Source organism: Plectropomus leopardus, chromosome 2 (assembly GCF_026936395.1).
Source record: "Plectropomus leopardus strain MGB_pleo_1.0 chromosome 2, ASM2693639v1, whole genome shotgun sequence".
Taxonomy (NCBI): Eukaryota; Metazoa; Chordata; class Actinopteri; order Perciformes; family Serranidae; genus Plectropomus; species Plectropomus leopardus.
In genome coordinates, this window is record NC_142177.1 from 23161428 (window position 1) to 23179004 (window position 17577).

At 43.4% G+C, this 17577-nt stretch overlaps 1 protein-coding gene across 2 annotated transcripts in view; it reads right to left on the reverse strand.

Annotated features, from left to right (window-relative positions):
• Positions 1 to 363: 363 nt before the first annotated feature.
• Positions 364 to 17577, reverse strand: part of cbfa2t2 (CBFA2/RUNX1 partner transcriptional co-repressor 2) — a 45741-nt gene continuing 28527 nt past the window's right edge. For both annotated transcript variants that reach the window (XM_042505422.2, XM_042505429.2), the window contains exons 2-11: positions 13166 to 13324; positions 11982 to 12223; positions 11787 to 11876; positions 8561 to 8745; positions 8220 to 8473; positions 6424 to 6509; positions 5944 to 6136; positions 3536 to 3604; positions 3182 to 3372; positions 364 to 2230 (exon numbers count right to left, since the gene is read on the reverse strand). In XM_042505422.2, coding sequence (XP_042361356.1) covers positions 1874 to 2230; positions 3182 to 3372; positions 3536 to 3604; positions 5944 to 6136; positions 6424 to 6509; positions 8220 to 8473; positions 8561 to 8745; positions 11787 to 11876; positions 11982 to 12223; positions 13166 to 13324 — 1826 coding nt within the window. In that variant the 3' untranslated portion in view covers positions 364 to 1873. The remainder of the gene's footprint in view (positions 2231 to 3181; positions 3373 to 3535; positions 3605 to 5943; positions 6137 to 6423; positions 6510 to 8219; positions 8474 to 8560; positions 8746 to 11786; positions 11877 to 11981; positions 12224 to 13165; positions 13325 to 17577) is intronic.

The following is a 17577-nucleotide window of genomic DNA, read 5'->3' on the forward strand; positions in this document are numbered from 1 at the left end:
TTACATATTTAATTTATCAATCAGTAAATCAATTTACTTATTTGTCACGTGAACTCATAACATACAATTCCAGTGCTCTAAATTTATGGTTCTGTATTATTAAGTATATTTCATTTGTAAACTGATAAAAAGCCATATCAAGATTTTAGAGTTTGATACACTGACTATAAAAACAGATTATATTTTTGATCAACATTGATCAGGTACAGTTAGTTCTGAGATCTACAGACCTTTTGCAGTATATCAGACATTTTAATTTTGTGTCAGAGATGTTTTAATCTGACGCTGATTGATAATTGCAGAGTTGACCTTTATTTAATCAAATTTCCCAGTGAGGGGTCAGTCAGAGAAAAGAAAATATGATTTGAAGTAACTCTATTTCTTTATTTCATACTTCATGTCAAGATATCTTTTTTCCATATGAAGTTATGCCTCATAACAAAAGAATGTGTTAAAAGAACGAAGAAAAGCGTGGCTCACAAAATAAAGGCATTCTCTCATAATATTCTTTACAAAGTCTTACAACAAACAAAAAACCCCCAAAAAAACAAGAACAATGTCTCAGTTGTAACAGCAGAGTACGATGAATCAAAGTTTCTTGCTACAAACTTTTGACTTGAACCTAACTGTGACAAAAGGGAAAAAATGAACAGAATGATCTGTACATACAAATACAGTTTAGCTCCTGAGATTCTCTGTGGGACAGAGTCGCTGCTCGAAACCTGCACCGCGGCAACGTAAGCACCAGAGGGAATTTTCTCCCTTTTTATAATTTCAGAATGGATTTGTCATCCTTTATCTCCCTTTTTGTTAAAAACTACACTTGAAAAGCTGTATTACAAACCCCTGATGCAAATATTGCAATGGTAGAAGATTTGGAGCAACATCTGACCCCGCCATACACAACTGGTGACAACAAGTGCCAAAATGAAACTGCAACCAGAATAAAGCCCAGACTTCAAACTGCGCCAACACCTTTCTCTCTGTTCTTTTGATGATCAGAAATTAAAAATAGTGACCGGAGTTATAAAAGTAGATATGATGTGGAGGGTTAGTGTATAATTATCTCTTGTTCACAAGGACATTTACAAGCAATGACAACCACTCTCTCTTTAGCGACTGGAAACTTTGGTGATGCACAAACGGCTTGAGATACCTGAACACTTCACTTTAATATTGCTTTGACAGAAGTTATCATATGCTGTACAATATTCACTGACGGCACGACCGTTTGACACATTCACACATATGAAAACCTGACAAGAAGATGGCGAGCAAATATTTATGTATACAGGAGGAGCTGCAGAGACGACTCGTACGTGCTCTACTGTCAGATTTTTCCTACAGGACAAAGAGAGATGCTTTATGGCTGGTACTATTACACTGTTTACATTTTCCACCACCACCTCCCTATCTGAAATCTACACACAACAAAGTGAGAAAATTGGTTCGAGGGGGAGGCATCTTTATATCTCACTGCTTTTAATCTCCTCCGTCGTTTCTCATATGCCTCCCTTTCATGACTTCCTCCCTGCGGCCAGAGATAAACCGAGATCAATCGTCAGTTTTTTCCGACCCTCGCAGATCCAAGATTTGGGGTTTTTGGACGAAGAAAAACACGTTTCCATCTGTTAGGGAGATCTGTTCATCCAATAGATGCATTCGAGACGAGTCCTTCTGTTCATGCCAAAGCCAAAGTCCCAGTTGACATATCACTCAAACAGTCATCCATAATCTGTCCTTTTTTATCTGCCAAAGAGTATGATGAAAAATCTGTTATCCTAACTTAACCCACAAATAGTTCCCTCTTGCTGCTGATTCAATTCGTCCCCAGTAAGGAAGAGGAGAGGTGCCACGTTCACCATTTATGTCCTTAGTGTCCGTTGGTCTCAGGGGCCGAGGCGGGGGTGGAAGGGGTGGAGGAGCGAGAGGCAACCGAAGCCTTCTCTCCACCAGGACTTGAGACTGAAGGAACACTGTCAGGGGCCTTGACCCCGGCCAGACCGACAGGAGACACCCCGGCTGCTGCTGCTGCCGCCGCCGCTGTGGCCACGGCTGCTGCCCTGCTCGCAGTGAGGGCAGACACTGGTTTGGGTTGAGCCTGAAGTCCTGGGCTGCAGATGAGATGATGCCGCTCCCAGTCTTTGTGCTGGCAGAAGGAGCCGCAGTAACGAGCAGCGTTGCAGCCGCTGCACGTCTCGCTGGCTTTCCGGCCACAATTCCAGCAACACTGAGGAAGAAAAGAGACAACTAAGTTTTTACAGGAATGTGAGGGCAAAGAAGACTTGTCTCACATGCACATTTGTGTCTTTACATAGGCAAGCCTCTCCTAAAATAAAAGCAGAAACTAAACACTGACCCAGTTGATCATGTTCCTGGCTGCATGAAGTCCAGTATTTACTCTCCTTTGAGCTCTGTTCTGCTTTTTTCTGACTCCTGATGATAATATCTGGCTTTTAGCTGATAAATACTACACTATGTCTTTATCTGTCTGCGGTTTGATGCTGGACAAACAGCAGACAGTGGAGTTTTAAAGCTATTTTCACTGAAAGGAGCTGTCTGCATCACAACCAGAAAACAGACATACTTGATCTGAAATACTGGTTCCCGGGGGGAAATCAGGAATAATAAGAGTGAAGAGAGAGCAATGACAATGAACAAGAGGTTTTCATAGGTCTATGTAGACCTGTGGGCCTGAGACCTGATCCAGGACCCAACCCGGGACCCCCACATTTTCTTATGATCATAGTCCAAGTTGGCTACTATCTATCACTGCAGGTCCCGGGTATGTTTATCGTTATGTGTCATACTTGAGTGGATCCGTAAAGACCTCTTATTAGCGCTCATCACAAGAGAAAGCACTGTGGTTGTGACTTGCATGATAATTAGCCAGACTCAGGATCAGATAACAAGAGTGAAGGTAAAAAATAAAAATAAAAGCTGAGCCATAACTCCAGCAAATGGAGCGAAGGAAAGTTGGCTAATGAGCCCGACAGTATTCACAACTTGGATTTTATGTAAAACCATTATGAATTGTTTGATCTAATGTGGATATAAAAAAAATGTTGATTATAGCAGCTTTAAGAGACTGTGTTCATCTAATAATCTTAGATGCGTGTATGCAGAATCACTCTTTTTACTGCAGGACTTTGAAGAATCTCCACAGTATCTCTCCACTCACCTCACTGGAGTCCTCCTGTTCATTGATGACCATGATGGCGTCCTCTTGAGCCTTCCTCTTTGCATCAGCCAGAGTCTTTTCCATCTTAGCTCTCTCTGAAGCAATCATTTCAAACGCCTTCTGCTCAGCCTCTGCCACTGCCTTCTGCACCTCATCCATGGCCTGACGCTTCACCTCATTCACCGCTTCTTCTACAGGACAGACACATGCTTTAAGTTTAACTTCTGCACAACTGCCTCAGTAAAAACAGGCATTCATGTCATCAATTTCATCATTTTCCTCTGTAATTTTCATTTTTTTCAGTTGTATCTATCACATCTATGATTTAAATCTCAAATGTGATGGTGTTCTTACCAGCTTTCCTCCAGATCTCATCTGTAACGTATGCTGAGCCTGGCCGCGGAGCAAAGTCGCGCTGGGAGTCTGCGGGAAAGCAGAGACAGAAGGGATTAGCACCTGCCAGGGCTTATAAGGATATTAAGATGATTAATTGTTGAAATAATGGCTGACTTTGTGACTGACAGCTCAATCAAGGTAACAGGTGCTTACAAAGAAAAGGCCACAGAGGCAGGCAGCGATATTGTCTTTTATTTTATCCTCGACGCAAACAAGTCAGCATATCTAGGCCACACAACCGACGTAATTGTTGTTTATCAGAGTCTTGGACTGATCTGAGATCTGACAGCTTTAGAAAGGAATGTGTTTGGCTTGGAGGGAATTGCGGACCAACAAGCTGTGTCAACATTCTGTCTGTTCCCTCCAATCTCTCTCTTCCTGCATCTCAATTTATTTCTGTGTCGCTACTGGGCTCTGCCTCTCCAACACTGCCACCTGGCTCATCTCCTCTTTCCCCATCTCTTATATCCTCTGTTTTTCTCTCTTTTCCTTCACTTACATCGTCTCTCTTCAACCAAGGCTGCATACACCCTCCCTGCCACCATTTCCACCCCCACTAAAGTCTTCCTCAGCCCGAGCCCAGGCAGGCAGGCAGGCAGGCAGGCAGGCAGGCTTCCCGGCTGGGGGCCCAGATGGTGCTCAGGCAAGTCAGCCAGCTCTGGGTCTCTGAGCCTGCAGGACGGCAGGATGGCCCTTCTGTGGCCGATATGGCCGAGGCCGGTCCTGGCACCTGTCTGTGACTATGGACCAGCAGGGGGAAGGCAAGGCTGGCACTCAGAGAGAACCGTGCCAGTACACAGCAGACTGGGGGACTAACTGTGGAGGGACTCACTCACACACTGACATGTGACTGAGCTGCAGCTCTATTATTGACCACCAGGCGGTGTAAAGAGTATAAAATAGAAGAGCGGCTGTCTTGGCTGGTGTTTAGACATTTCAATATCATCTCCAGTATGCAACCTCAGGATGTTCAAGTCATTATATCTAATTATTAAGTATACACCTGGGCTCAGGTTGTGGAACAGACTTTAGACTTAATGTACCTCTGTATCCCTGAGTGAAGTGCCAATAGTTACACTTTCCTGGCAAAACACATCTTTTCTTCCAGGACCTGAGACTGATACTCATGTGTGATACTCATTCATATTTAACATTAAAGAATCAGTTCACTCAAATTAGCATCCAAATCACTGTTCAGCACACAAACAGTGCTGGACGTAGCACATTTGGCACTCTAGGCAAGCTTCCCCTGGTATTCTTTAACGTTCTACAGTAACAGCACTGTGCATTTTTCTATAATAGGGCTGCCCCTGAAAGTCAGAGATTCGAATCATCAGTCTGAGACCCTCAGTTGACTGAGACTGCTTCAAGTCCAGCTGCTGTTTTTTTGTGTGTGCACAAAAAAAACAGCACTGTACTTCTGGGGACGTTTGGGTTTGCAGATTTTGCTACAGAGTGAGCGCTCTTGACTTTCAAGCTAATGTTTGGTACAAGCAGTTGCGGGCATGCTGCAGTAGCAAAGAGGGTTGGTGAGGAGTGGTGCATTTTCAGCTCACAGCACCTTCATCTGACACAGTCTCTGGCTTTTGTTTGATATCTAGTGTCGGCAAACATTGCACATTTACAACTGGCTGTTAGCGCTGTTTACTATCTGATGTGAATGCCACTGTCACATTGGTCGTCCCATGAATTCCATTCAAACGTTTAAACTTTATATGGAAAACAAAACAAATCATTAAATATTTGTGTTGAACAGCCAAATTCAATTCCACTAGCTTAATTCTGAGTTGGGTACAGCCCTAATTTATAACAAACAAAAACAATAGCTTGTGATAAATCAACACAATTAAACAATTTGGCAAATAAACTGTGAGAATAAATAATAAAGAATAGGAGCAAACTAGAAAATATATATATATATTTTTTTTTACTGCAGATGGCTTTTGCTTTCTCATTCTCTCTTTCTACGAAGCTCTTCAATCATACCCATCAGTTCTCTAGCACAGAAGTTCCCAAGATTTTTCAAGTCAAGGACCCCTAAAGTGATACATTTTAGGAAATGGACCTCTCTCTAAACTCTAATAGTTGGGCACACTTTTAAATTCTCTTCACCACAATGCTTCTGTGTGGCAAAAGCTCTCAGAACAGAGAATAAAACTCTCAGCATGATAGATAGTTCCATCAGGTTCAATCATTTTCGTGTTTTTTGGATGAACTTATCCCTTAAGCAGAAAAACTAACTGGTTTCCTTAAGTTTGCCTTCATGAAGCAATCTTCCCTTGTGGAAAACAAAAGGCCCCAATCACAGAATTGACATCAGAATTACTGGTTTCTGTGGCATACCAACGTAATTGAATTGTACCCACCCGACTCTGTAGAGTGGGGACTGTGTGTTTTGGAGAAGGGAGCGGAGCCTGAGCCTCCTTTGCGCGGGTCTTCCTGCTCACTGGAACGCCGTCTCCAGTAGTTGAGCTCCTCGCGATCAGACTCCTGGCATCGTCTGAGCACGCTCACTGACCTCCGTGTCTTCTCCACCATGTCGACAATGCAGTTCAACACCTGGAGGACAAAGAAGGACGGACACAATTTATAATTAACTTACATTTGCTTTTAGCTTTTTATGAAATAAGTATATCCAAATTTTATGTACAGGGGTTATTATTTCAATTAGCAACAAACATGAATTCCTGGCTTAAATGTTTAGCATCTACATGTGCTGTAGATTGCTTTCATGCTGTGAAAAGTCAAAAACTCTTTGGCATAGGACCCCAGTAAAACAAATTACACTTTACATTCTTTCTGTATCACAAGTCATTAGCAGTAGTGGTGCCTGTCTGCAGACTTACATGGTCCAGATGTCTCCATTCATCAGCCCACTCTCTGTCTGTCAGTCTGTGGTCCACCGGTTCCTCGCGGTAGCCCCCGTTAGTGCCTGATTAAAACACACACAAGACAGACCACAGGCCAATGTGATTAACATTCTTTATAATATAAGAGAAGCCGCAAGCGACAGTAAGTGAGTGAAAGGTGCAGGTATGCCTGTGGCTAATCTGTGCTTTGTTAACATGACAAAAAAACACTTAATTTTACTTTCAGTTTTGAGATACGGTAGCTTTATTTCATCACAGGATAAAATAGGAATATTTTACCCACATAGCAGTAAAAAGGGCCTTTTTACATTCAATTAAGAGCAACAGCAATGAGGTGAAGTAAATAAGAAATGAAGAAATAAGAAACAAAGATGCAAGACGGACCGCTGAGATTGTGAGTGAGAAAGGTGGGGTGAAAGAGAAAAGGAGAAGGCTGTGATGCAAAACAGACTTCCACAACCCAGAGCCTGCACACATCTGGAAGTCAGCTGTCAACCGCGCGCGCACACACACACACACAAAACGGCACACACTCCCCAAATGTCTCCCTTAGCACCTCCCCTCCTGGAGCTCACAGCATTCCAGTAGGGAGACACTCAGGCTGAGTGGAGTGGCTCCACTTCTAAACACAACCAGCCGTTCTGACACTCACTGTGGACCATTACAACCATGAAAACACACACACACACACACACACACGCACGCACGCACGCACACACGCACACACACACACACACACACACACACACACACACACACACACACACACACACACACACACACAATAATTTACTCAACTATCTGCTTCCAATTCAGTCGTTACAAAACACTGTGACTTAAGCAATATTTAATTGAACATTTAACTGTAATAACAGTTTGCAAACACAAGCTTGTGCTCATGCAAAGCCCCAAAATGTCTTGATACATGTCCATACACAGAGACACACAGTGACTACAAAGGAAACCACTATCTCTTCAAATTGAGTAACAAACAGCCAACAAGAGGCCACATGCACATTGGGCCTGCTGAAAAGAATAATGATTCCCTCATGCACACACACACACACACACACACACCCGGTTGCTAGCCTTCCCCTCGACCTCTCCTCCACTCCTGGTTCTCATCAGTGTTCATCAGTTCAAAGTCACGAGTGTGTGGACTGATGTGTTTATGTGTGTGTGTGCCTCTGAGTTAAGTGGCGGCAGGCGGGCGGGAGGCTGTCAGACAAGGGACTAAGGCCTCGTAAACACAGCACCTCCACCATGAGCATATCAAGGTGTGTTTCTGTACGTGTGTGTGTGTGTCTGTGAGCTACTGCTGTTTCCACTGTGTGCTGACAAGCCCCAAATGGAGGGCAGATATACACCAGAGTAGATCTGACCCTCCATGCCTGGACAGTATGGCTCTGTTTATACACACATGTAGACTGCAGAGATATATACGGGGACGGCTATACAAACACACAGACCACCCGTTATGGCTCACAGGATATATATGTGTCCATGCAAGTGTGTGCATTTCTAAATTAATCAGCCAATAACATTAAATCTGCTGAGAAGAATCAGGATAAGGTAAAGGATTTGGGGGTTTAAGAGATCTGCATGAATGTGCTACCACAGAATCAGAGGAAAAACAGATAAAAGTCAGGTGTTTGTTTTAACTAACAGAACTTTTCCGCTACCAGCAGCCATGGCAGAAATAAAATGTTGGTGCTCACAAACTTGAAAAAATTGAGTCTGGCTGAAACAATAGTTTAATTAATATCCTGTACCGGGGAGTCTGGGCCTGTCTTTGAGCTCGCGGATCTCCAACATGCGCTGGCTGTGCTCGCGGTGGAGGATGTGCGGTGCTGCGATGTCATCCAGGGCGTAGTGCTGCAAGGGCGGAGGGGTCGGGTGAAGCTGGGCGCTGAGGGGCAGCGGGTGGGCGGGGCTGTGTCTGGGAGCAGGGCTGATGGTGCAGATTCGTTTTGCAGCGGGCTCCATGGCTGCAGGTGGACGCTCGTGGAAACCGTTTTCTTTAGCTCTGATGAAAAGAGCGCAGTGAGTAGTTGAGAAAAAGAAAAATGGTAGGAAGATGGAGGCTGTTTACATCCACTAACTTTTATCTAACCTGTTGGGGCTGTGCCTCTTGGTCACAGCTTCTGGAGGCTCCATCAGCAGCTCAGACGAGTCTGGAGAGGAGGCCATGGTGGTGCTTAGCAGGAGATGCTCATGCTGGGACAGGTACTGGGCCGGGGTCTGCTTGGCTGCTCGTGCACAGTGGAGTAGCTCCCTCTGCAGAAGGGGAAGGTTGGCCTGACAAGAGAGAAATAAATTAGTGAGGTTTCATTCTAATTTGCAGAAGAGTCTAACATTTGGATAGAGAAAAAACAAGAAATCTTCTGAGAAATCTTATATTGAGCGTTGTTGCAGCAGGTTGGAAAAATCTAATATCACTGTTGCTATTGTTATATATATATTGTTATATATATATATATATATATATATATATATATATGACAAAAATCAACCCAGTATATACAGTATATTCTATTAGTTTGCCATCACTTTTATGTTATTTCAATTTCTGTTTGTTAACATTTGTGTTTCATATACCACTGTGAAATTTTAGCCCCTTTTGGGTTAATAGTTCAAAAATAAAAAATCTAAAATCTAATCCTGCAGAGACAGCTATAAACCCCCTTAAACCTCCCATAAGGCATTATACACTACACTGCCGCTCCCCTTAAACCTCCCTAAGAAGAGCCCTTTTAGCTTCTGGATGTTCAAATACTCAGCTGTATGTGCATGCTTGTGCTAGTATTATTTTTTTTTAACAAATGATTATAACATTTGATCGAACACAATTGACTAAATGCATTTTTGTAGAGGCATGAGGAGTCTAGGATCACCACTGGTTGACTACCGATCAAATGTTAAATCACATGCAAGTCATACCAAAGAGGCAACCTCTCAAAAAAATCCATCGCAAAGTGCTAAAAACTGCAGCTCCTGAAAAGGCCAATTGAAGTTGGCTCCAAAAGCAAGTCAGTCCCCATAGACCCTGATGTTAAAATGCCCAACTTAAAAGCAGAAATAAACAAAACAGCCCGGTACAAAAAAGGTTTTGGTCTCTATAGATAATTTTGACATTCATTACAGCTTAACTGGGGTGAATTTATACTCACCTGTTTACATTTTATTAAAGCTTAAAGTTACACATATTTAAGGGTAAGGCTGCTTGACTGACAGGCTGTCTGCAAGGTGTCCCTGCAGTCTGAGTTATATCCATCTTCTCTTGCAAACATACTTTTGACTCCAAAAAAAAAAACAAGATGGTGATGGCCAAACTTGAGTCCACAAACCAATGGATGCTGTCACAATAGTTATGATCAGTACTTACAGTATAAGTCATGCCTCACATTTAAAGGCAGTTTGAGACTGGCAGAAAAAGAGACGCATCAATCAGCTTATCATTAAGTTAGTGGAGATCTAAAGCAAGTGGACCAGAACTGTCTCAAACAGACCACCAGCACACTGTTTCAGAGCTAAGAGACACAGTGTACATATTCCTCCCGAGGAAGACGCCGTAGTGCGAGTAATGGGGTATAAAGGAGGGGGGTAGTGACTCCTTGAGGTCTAGCTGTAAAGCTCAATTTGGGTCTGGTGTTGTTTTGTGGCTGCCTCCATGGTGGCTGTGGCTCAAACAAAAATGGCTGAGCTTTCTAAGCCGCTGCTGAAGCTGGTAACTAAGGTCACAGCATAGAAATGCACAATGATGAGGAGGCTTATAAACTCAGAAACATTTCAAACAAATGATACACAGACTCCACTTCACCCCTCATTCCTTACTTCTTTTTTTCACATATTTATCGGTGACTGTCTCCGTCCTATCTTTCCATCTCGCTTTTGTTCCCTGCATTTCCCTAATTAGGAACAGACTGTGGTGTGTTTGCAATTACACTGCTTCCTCACTCCCTCATTCTCCCTCTTCTTGGGCAACAAAATAAATAACCATATCGTTCTCATTTCGTGACCTCCTCTTTCACGTAGCACTTTGAGCCATAATCGGGCAGATTCTGTAAACCTAGACTCCTTCCTCCACTAATCTTTTCTGCTCCATCTGCGCTCGAGAATACTCCCAGCATCTCTCCCTGTTGGTGTGCCATCTTCACAAAGATGCTGATACCTCTCCGCTTTATGGTCTACTCTCCCCCAGTGCTCTCTTTTGACTCTTTCTCCCATGCTCCTCTGCCTCCCTTCTTCCCCTGGGGCCCCAGCTAGCGGACACATGTGTGCTGTGTGTCAGTTGAGCAGAGGGCTCTCTGGGGTTCAGCGGGGCGGATGCTAGATTGGCGGCGCCTTGGCAGCTGAATGCTCTTTTAACGGGACAGCGGCTCCATATGGCACACTGAAGCCCATAAAAAGGGAAGGGAACACTTTATAGGCATGTTTCACACTTCCGAGTTCCCACTTTTCCCTCTCTCCTCCTCACCCACCTCTCTCTCTCTTTTCCACTTCCTCACCCCCATGACTTTGTCCCATCTGTCTGTTTCTCCCCTGCTCTTTCTCTCTCTTTTTTAAGACTCTCAAGGAGTTGAAATTAAGTTGTGGGGTCCCCACCCCCTTGTAATAAATTAGTAGAAGGAGGGGAACAGAGGTTTCTTGTCTCGGTGCTCTTGGGCAGACAGATGGAGGGGCTCCAAAGGTGAGTAAGAGGTAAGTGTGGAAAAAGAGCAGATTTTGACTGCTTGAAGTTACAGCGGTACAACTGGCTGAAGATTTATGGGCTACTTTACCGAAGGGAGCTCCTAAAAAGTATACTCTTGCAGACTCCCCTGGTTACAAAGGGGCTCGAGAGGCTGTTTAACACACACACTCATCTGCTGCTTGTCAAGTCAACACGCAAATGTTGATAGTGACTTTGAACTGCAGAGAAGCCGTTTATTCTGTTTATTAGAAAACCTACACAGATGCTTATTTATAGAATACTGCAATGTATCCTGGAAACATGGTAATAAAATGTAATGACTCTTTTTACTTTTCCATCATGACTCATAAGCTCTGATGCCATTGCCCATAGATTATTCAGATAATACTGGATGAGAATGTCAAGGACTGTCTCTTTATCGCTTGTTATTCAGTGATTAATAAAGCCACACTGGTTTGCAACCACAGCCATGAGAAGTGAGAGTGGTGCTTTTGGCAGGGCCTCATTCTGATGGGTGTAACCATAAGGTCTAATGTTTTAAACTGAGAGGGGGGAAGAAAAACACTGCTGCAAAAAAGGAAGTAGTCCAACGAAATAATGCAAAGCAAATACAGGAACTTGGAGGGGAGGCTGAAGATGTGTTTACCTTTAGAAAAGGAATGACAAAGGGCCGTAAGGGGAAGTTGGTGGCCTCCTGGAGTCGCGAATGGAACTCCTCAATGGTAACTGTTGAATTCTAGGATATAAGGAAAGTGGAATTCAAAAAACCAGTCAACCCAAGTCATTAAGAGAAAATAAAATGAACATTTCTATAAGAATTTCTCTTTTTATAACAACTTACCACAAGGGCCAGGACCAGGCTTCGGACGCTGTCTCCGATCTCAGGAGATATGTCGTTGCCAAACTGCTGCAGCGTGGTCAGGAAACGTTTCAGCTTGCTCAGCTGGCGAGCCCCACAGGTGGCCGGCAGCTGCTGGTTAGCCAGCGATGAGGAAGAGGAAGAGGACGGTCCGTTGCTGTAACGTTGCGGTGGAGACGGCACTGCATTCAGGGTTGGTGGGGAATGATGATTCCCATTGGTCACTGGGGAGGAAAGGTGAGATGAAGAGGAGAAGAAATTAAGATGTTTCCTTGTGAGAATGAACATATGCCTTTAACCCATTTATGACACTGCCTACCATATACTAGACTATCGTAGTCACACTCTATAAGATTTTGCAAAGACTGGGAATCTTGCAGATCAGTTATTGTAAGACATTATCTCTGACTGGTGTGTGTGTGTGTGTGTGTGTGTGTGTGTGTGTGTGTGTTTTCCTCTCAGGTGGAGCTGCTTACCCTGATTGAGGGAAACCTTTAAAAAAGTGGGCAGGGAGTGGGCAGCAGCACTGCTGTCCACCACCACAAGCTTCATCTGTTCTTTCTGTTTGTTAGTTTGATTCATAATAAACTTTATTTAAACAGGTACGATTCGTTGACTCCTCTATATTGGTCCCTATGAGTCAGGGCGTAACATTATAGCTAGATTCCTTGTGAGAATGTCCTCCATCCTGCTCTTGGTGAAAAATATTACGCCAAACGTATTAATATCTTGTTATAAACTGTGTCATACTTCAACGGTATTCTTGTTAATTCGGCATCAATATTATGCATAAACATAAACTGTATATGGTACAAATGTTACATTTTGACCTTTGTTGCTTTAACTCACTGCCAGCTTTTTGGTTTGCTATGCTAAATTAGTGGCAGGAGACTGTGGGCATTAGAGATATACCATTTCAAAAATGAAGATTTCTAACTAAAATGAGTGCTAGTTGGTGGATCAGATACAAAAAGACACAAAAAAGAGTGACTTAAATGCTCAGACTGAGTTTAATTCAAAATGAGTTCAATTGCTAAAACAATTGAGATCACAGGAACGTGCACGAACTGAGGTAACATTTTCATGAATTTATCCCAACATTTCAAACTACTTGATAAGTCGTTTAGTGTATAAGGATACCAATCGCAAAAAAGAATGACCCTTACGTGCTGTGGTGGAAAAGGAGGCCGGGCGTGGGCCGCTGGGGTTGACAGAGGGCAGGGGTGGCATCGTGGAGCTGGCGCTGCTGCTGGGGGCTGATCTGGAATGAGTCTTAGCATCCACAGGAGAACCGGGCATGGCAGGGCTCTTCTTCTCTCTACTGTCTGCAGAGAAAGAGGACAAAGAGGTCAACTGTAGGTCAAAAAACAGAGCACTTGTCACAAATTGCCACATTCCCCATATTAAATGGACAGCACACACAAAAATGTCCAAAATAAGTTTAATAAGATAATTTTATTGAAAGCCATAAGAGAAATTAAGTAATTTAACTCCCACTACAAATAAGCGAGCAAATAAAAACACTGCTTTTACTTTCCCAATAAGCTCAGTGGTTTAAATCAATGCAAGAGCTTCAGGTCTATAGCCACAAAAGAAAACAAAAATGCCCACTCCCCCCAAACCCACTTCACATCACACAACACAAACTGCCACGGCATCAACCAGCCTGCCTTCCCCCCTTCAAAGAGCCAGATGTCTAAAGTTTAGCCCCTTACTCCCAACTATTCAGATCAATAACAGAAGAAATGCTGAAGAAGCCTATTGTGTGGGAGAAGAATGCCCCCTCATTGAGCGCCCCAACAAATGGAGGGGGGCAGAGAGAAAAAGGGACGGGGTTATTTCACGCTTTACTAACAAGATCGGCAAAGCTTTTGAATGTTAAACGCAACTTCTCAATATGCTATTGCCACTGAATGAGACCACCAGATAAGGGGTATGGGAGAAAGTGAAATGGGGGGTGTGGCGGAGGAGAGATGCAGGATCAGAAGCTGTCTTTGTCTCCTGGAGATCCATGAAGGCCGGGGTCCCGTCTCCATTTAGAGTGGATCAGACTTTTCTAACTGCTTCAAGAATGGACGATTAATAGACAAGCATGGTCCCACAGGTCATGGGTCAGCAGAGAGCAGCTTTTTAAATGTGGTTTCATGGTTTTAGGGCTTTGGCTTCAATGGCACCCTTTATATCTTTTTTCACAGCTATGAACTCTGCATGGCCTTGAGCCGCAGGGTCCCAGTTTATGAAGGCTTAAGTTGGAAGGTTTAAGCTGTCAGTAGGTAACTTGTGAGAACTCAAAAGGAGGAATTACACCCCTTGAATGAATAAAAAGCATTTTAGATTTTGTGAGTGCAAAGAAATATGTAAAAACATTCAGAATTCAATGCATTAAAGGTTCAGTATGTAAAATTTTGGGGGATTTAGTATCATAGATGAGGACTGCAGATTGCAAGCAGCTAAAATTCCTCCTGGTTAGAATTCCTTGAATGTTCATTGTTCAGAATTTTTTTTTTGTTTGTTTGCTTTTTTTTTTACCGGGAGCAAAATTATTCGCAGAGGTCTCTTCCTCTCCAAACAAACAAACCAGGTGATTAATATGGCTAAAAACACTGCAAAAGCTGTTTCAGTTACAAATGAGTGTTTTTCAGATGCTGTTTGGATCACTGGAGACAGACCATTAGCTCAGCACCTGCCAATGTGTACATCTTTTGCTGAATTGTCCTCAGAGGTCACTCCCTCTCCAAAACAAACAGACCTGGTGATTTAAACTGACAGACACTAAAAAATGCAGTTTCATGTAAAAAGTCCGTCTTTTCACGACACTGCTTATTGCGGTGGGGCTGCTAAGTGTCATGGCCCATGTGAAAATGCAAATGACCCTATCCAGAGCCAGTGTTTGCCAGTTGGTTTTCATTCTGGGGCTACCATAGACACATTGCAGTGCAATGGCAAACTCCAAAGATAAGAACCCACTCCATATGTCGATGAAAACGACATATTCTAAGGTAACGACAACACGACAATTCTTTTCTTTAGGCGATGATGATACACCAAAGAAAAAATACTCATTACATTATATTTCACTTCTGCCAAGAGATACCACTGAATCCAACACACCAGACCTCTCAGAATTCAGCGAAAAGTAAAATAACAAACGTATGAGTGAATATACGAGTATGAACACATAAAATAAACTCTGTCAATAAACTCAGCCCCGCTTGCCTTCCGGAGTCGATCTATCCGCACACTTTCTCAATCTGCCCCATGCAACTCATCTGTCATGTCTGCAATTCATTATATGGCTTTGACTGTTCTTCCTTCTGTTTTGCAGTCCTTTTCGCGCTCTCTTTCCCCCCTCTCCTCCTTCTCAGCCCTGTGGCTTGCCTGCCATCGCTCCACCTGTTCACCAACATAGGGGGCAGGAAGGAGGGATCTACGCAGACATTTGGACTGTCGTGCCCACCACACACGCGGTCTGCCAGTGCACCACAGGAAGCAGCCTGCAGCACGCACAAGCAGCAGCTCCAAAGCTCCGCACACTCCATCCGTATGGCCAGGAAATTAGACTGACATCTCAATAACAGAATCAACAGGGCATATGGCCTTAGTGTCAAGACCGTTACCATGTAAACAACTTCATATACACAAGAGCTCAGGCATTCAGCTTGTGCTTTTCAGTAAATGTATTCACAAGTTGACATGTTGATACACCATCAACAGTTCTCCGCTGGCAGTGAGCAGTAATTTTGTGTCCAAATTGACTGTCATCCTTGTAAAGCTTCTTGCAAGCCTATTGTGTTTGACTGACGGTTTGACACGAGAACACAGAACATAAACATGCACAACATATTGCACATATGTCTTATTGTGCATACATTTCAACTGAGAAATTAGGCTCCAGCTGCGTTCATACCATCTTAAGACGTGGCATGATCCGTCGTTAGCCGTGCCAGAGGTAATAGCCAAAACGGGAGACATCAGGTGTGTGTGCATGTAGTGCTGACAGCCCGCAGAGAATTGCCTCTGCTTGTCAATTAGACAGCGCACATAGCTGGATGACTTCATCTGGCTTGCGAGCACCTGAGTCCATCGTATAGTCACAGGGCCGTCAGGGGAGGCAGCTGTTACAGCAGCCACAAAATACACACACACACACACACACACACACACACACACACACACACACACACACACACACACACACATAGTGTACAAAGTGGTCTGATGTTAACTCAGGTGAATGTAGGCTTAGAGGAGGATGCGGGGTGTTTGTCTGGTCTAACTGCCACCTGTCATCTTTGCTCTAATGGAACAAGGTACACAAAGCTCCTCACTGCACATCAAGAGGATTACATGGAAATGCCACGATGCATAGGCAACACTTTGAAGCAAAGGAGATAACACTGTGAGCAGACCGATGCATACTGAATATAAAGCTGGAAACAAGACGACGTCATCTATTCTCTTTTTAAAAAAACAATTACAAATTCTTCTCACTGTTCCGTGCTGCTGTTCCTCACATTGTCTCATCTTATCATACAAACAAAGTTGTATAATGTTGTAAGTTGGGCCTCCTTGGGTTTACTTATTTGCTTTCTACAGCAGTTGTCATTGCAGGGATGGAAAACTAATGTGCATCTGTGGTGATGGCTGTCGTTGCTAGCCAGGTGTTCCCTGTTTGTTCAGCTTCAGGTGACGCTCGTCTGCATTAAAACATTCAATCGGCTTTAATTGCCTTTGCCTCTGCAGGTGATGATTCAAAATGAGGCTCAGGAAGAGAAAAGAGATGGACCAGAGAGAGAGAGAACAAGGTTATTCCCAGTGGGCCACTACTGTGACTGAAGCCAATCCATTAAATAATGAAATCGGAAACGACAAGACAAATAAAGTGCCGAGAACGTTCATTTACCTCCTTGCGTGAAGTGAGGATGGATAACCGAGTTTGAGTCAGTTCAAATAAATTACACTTGATGTAATGTATAAATAAATGTGTTCAGTGTTAAGCTTTATTAAGCTTGTGGTTTTGCTCTGAAGTTTATACTCTCTGGCGGCTCTGAGTCACAAGGCATGTGTGTGCAAGTGTATGCTGTAGGATTGTGTGTGTGCTTGTGCTGTCCTGCTATCTCTGTCCTGTCAGTGTAGATGAAGTGAGAGAAGATGTAACACAGGCCTGACTAATTTATCAGGGAGCAAAAAGACAATTGAGAGCATGTGCAATGCTACAACTATGCCGGCTCAGAAGATGTGTCAACACCCACAGACACCCACAGCTAACTGAATCAAACCTTAAAACAGCTATTAATTTTTTTTTTTACCAGGAGTTAGATGAAGAGGGCATGTTTAGTCAAGCTTAAAACATGTAGGGAAAAAGCTAGCTAACTAACCTGGACAGCCTCCAACTCCAAAGTGGTCCAAAGATACATCTAGGCCTTATGTTTTTATGTGTTAAAATTTTAGGTTTTACTGAGTTAGCTTACACACTGCAGCTTTCTAACCAACAACAATATTAGCAAGCAATTTAAAAGAAGGCCTGATGTCCTCCTCACTTAACTCTGAGCAAACAGTGCATGTTTTGGTGGGTATA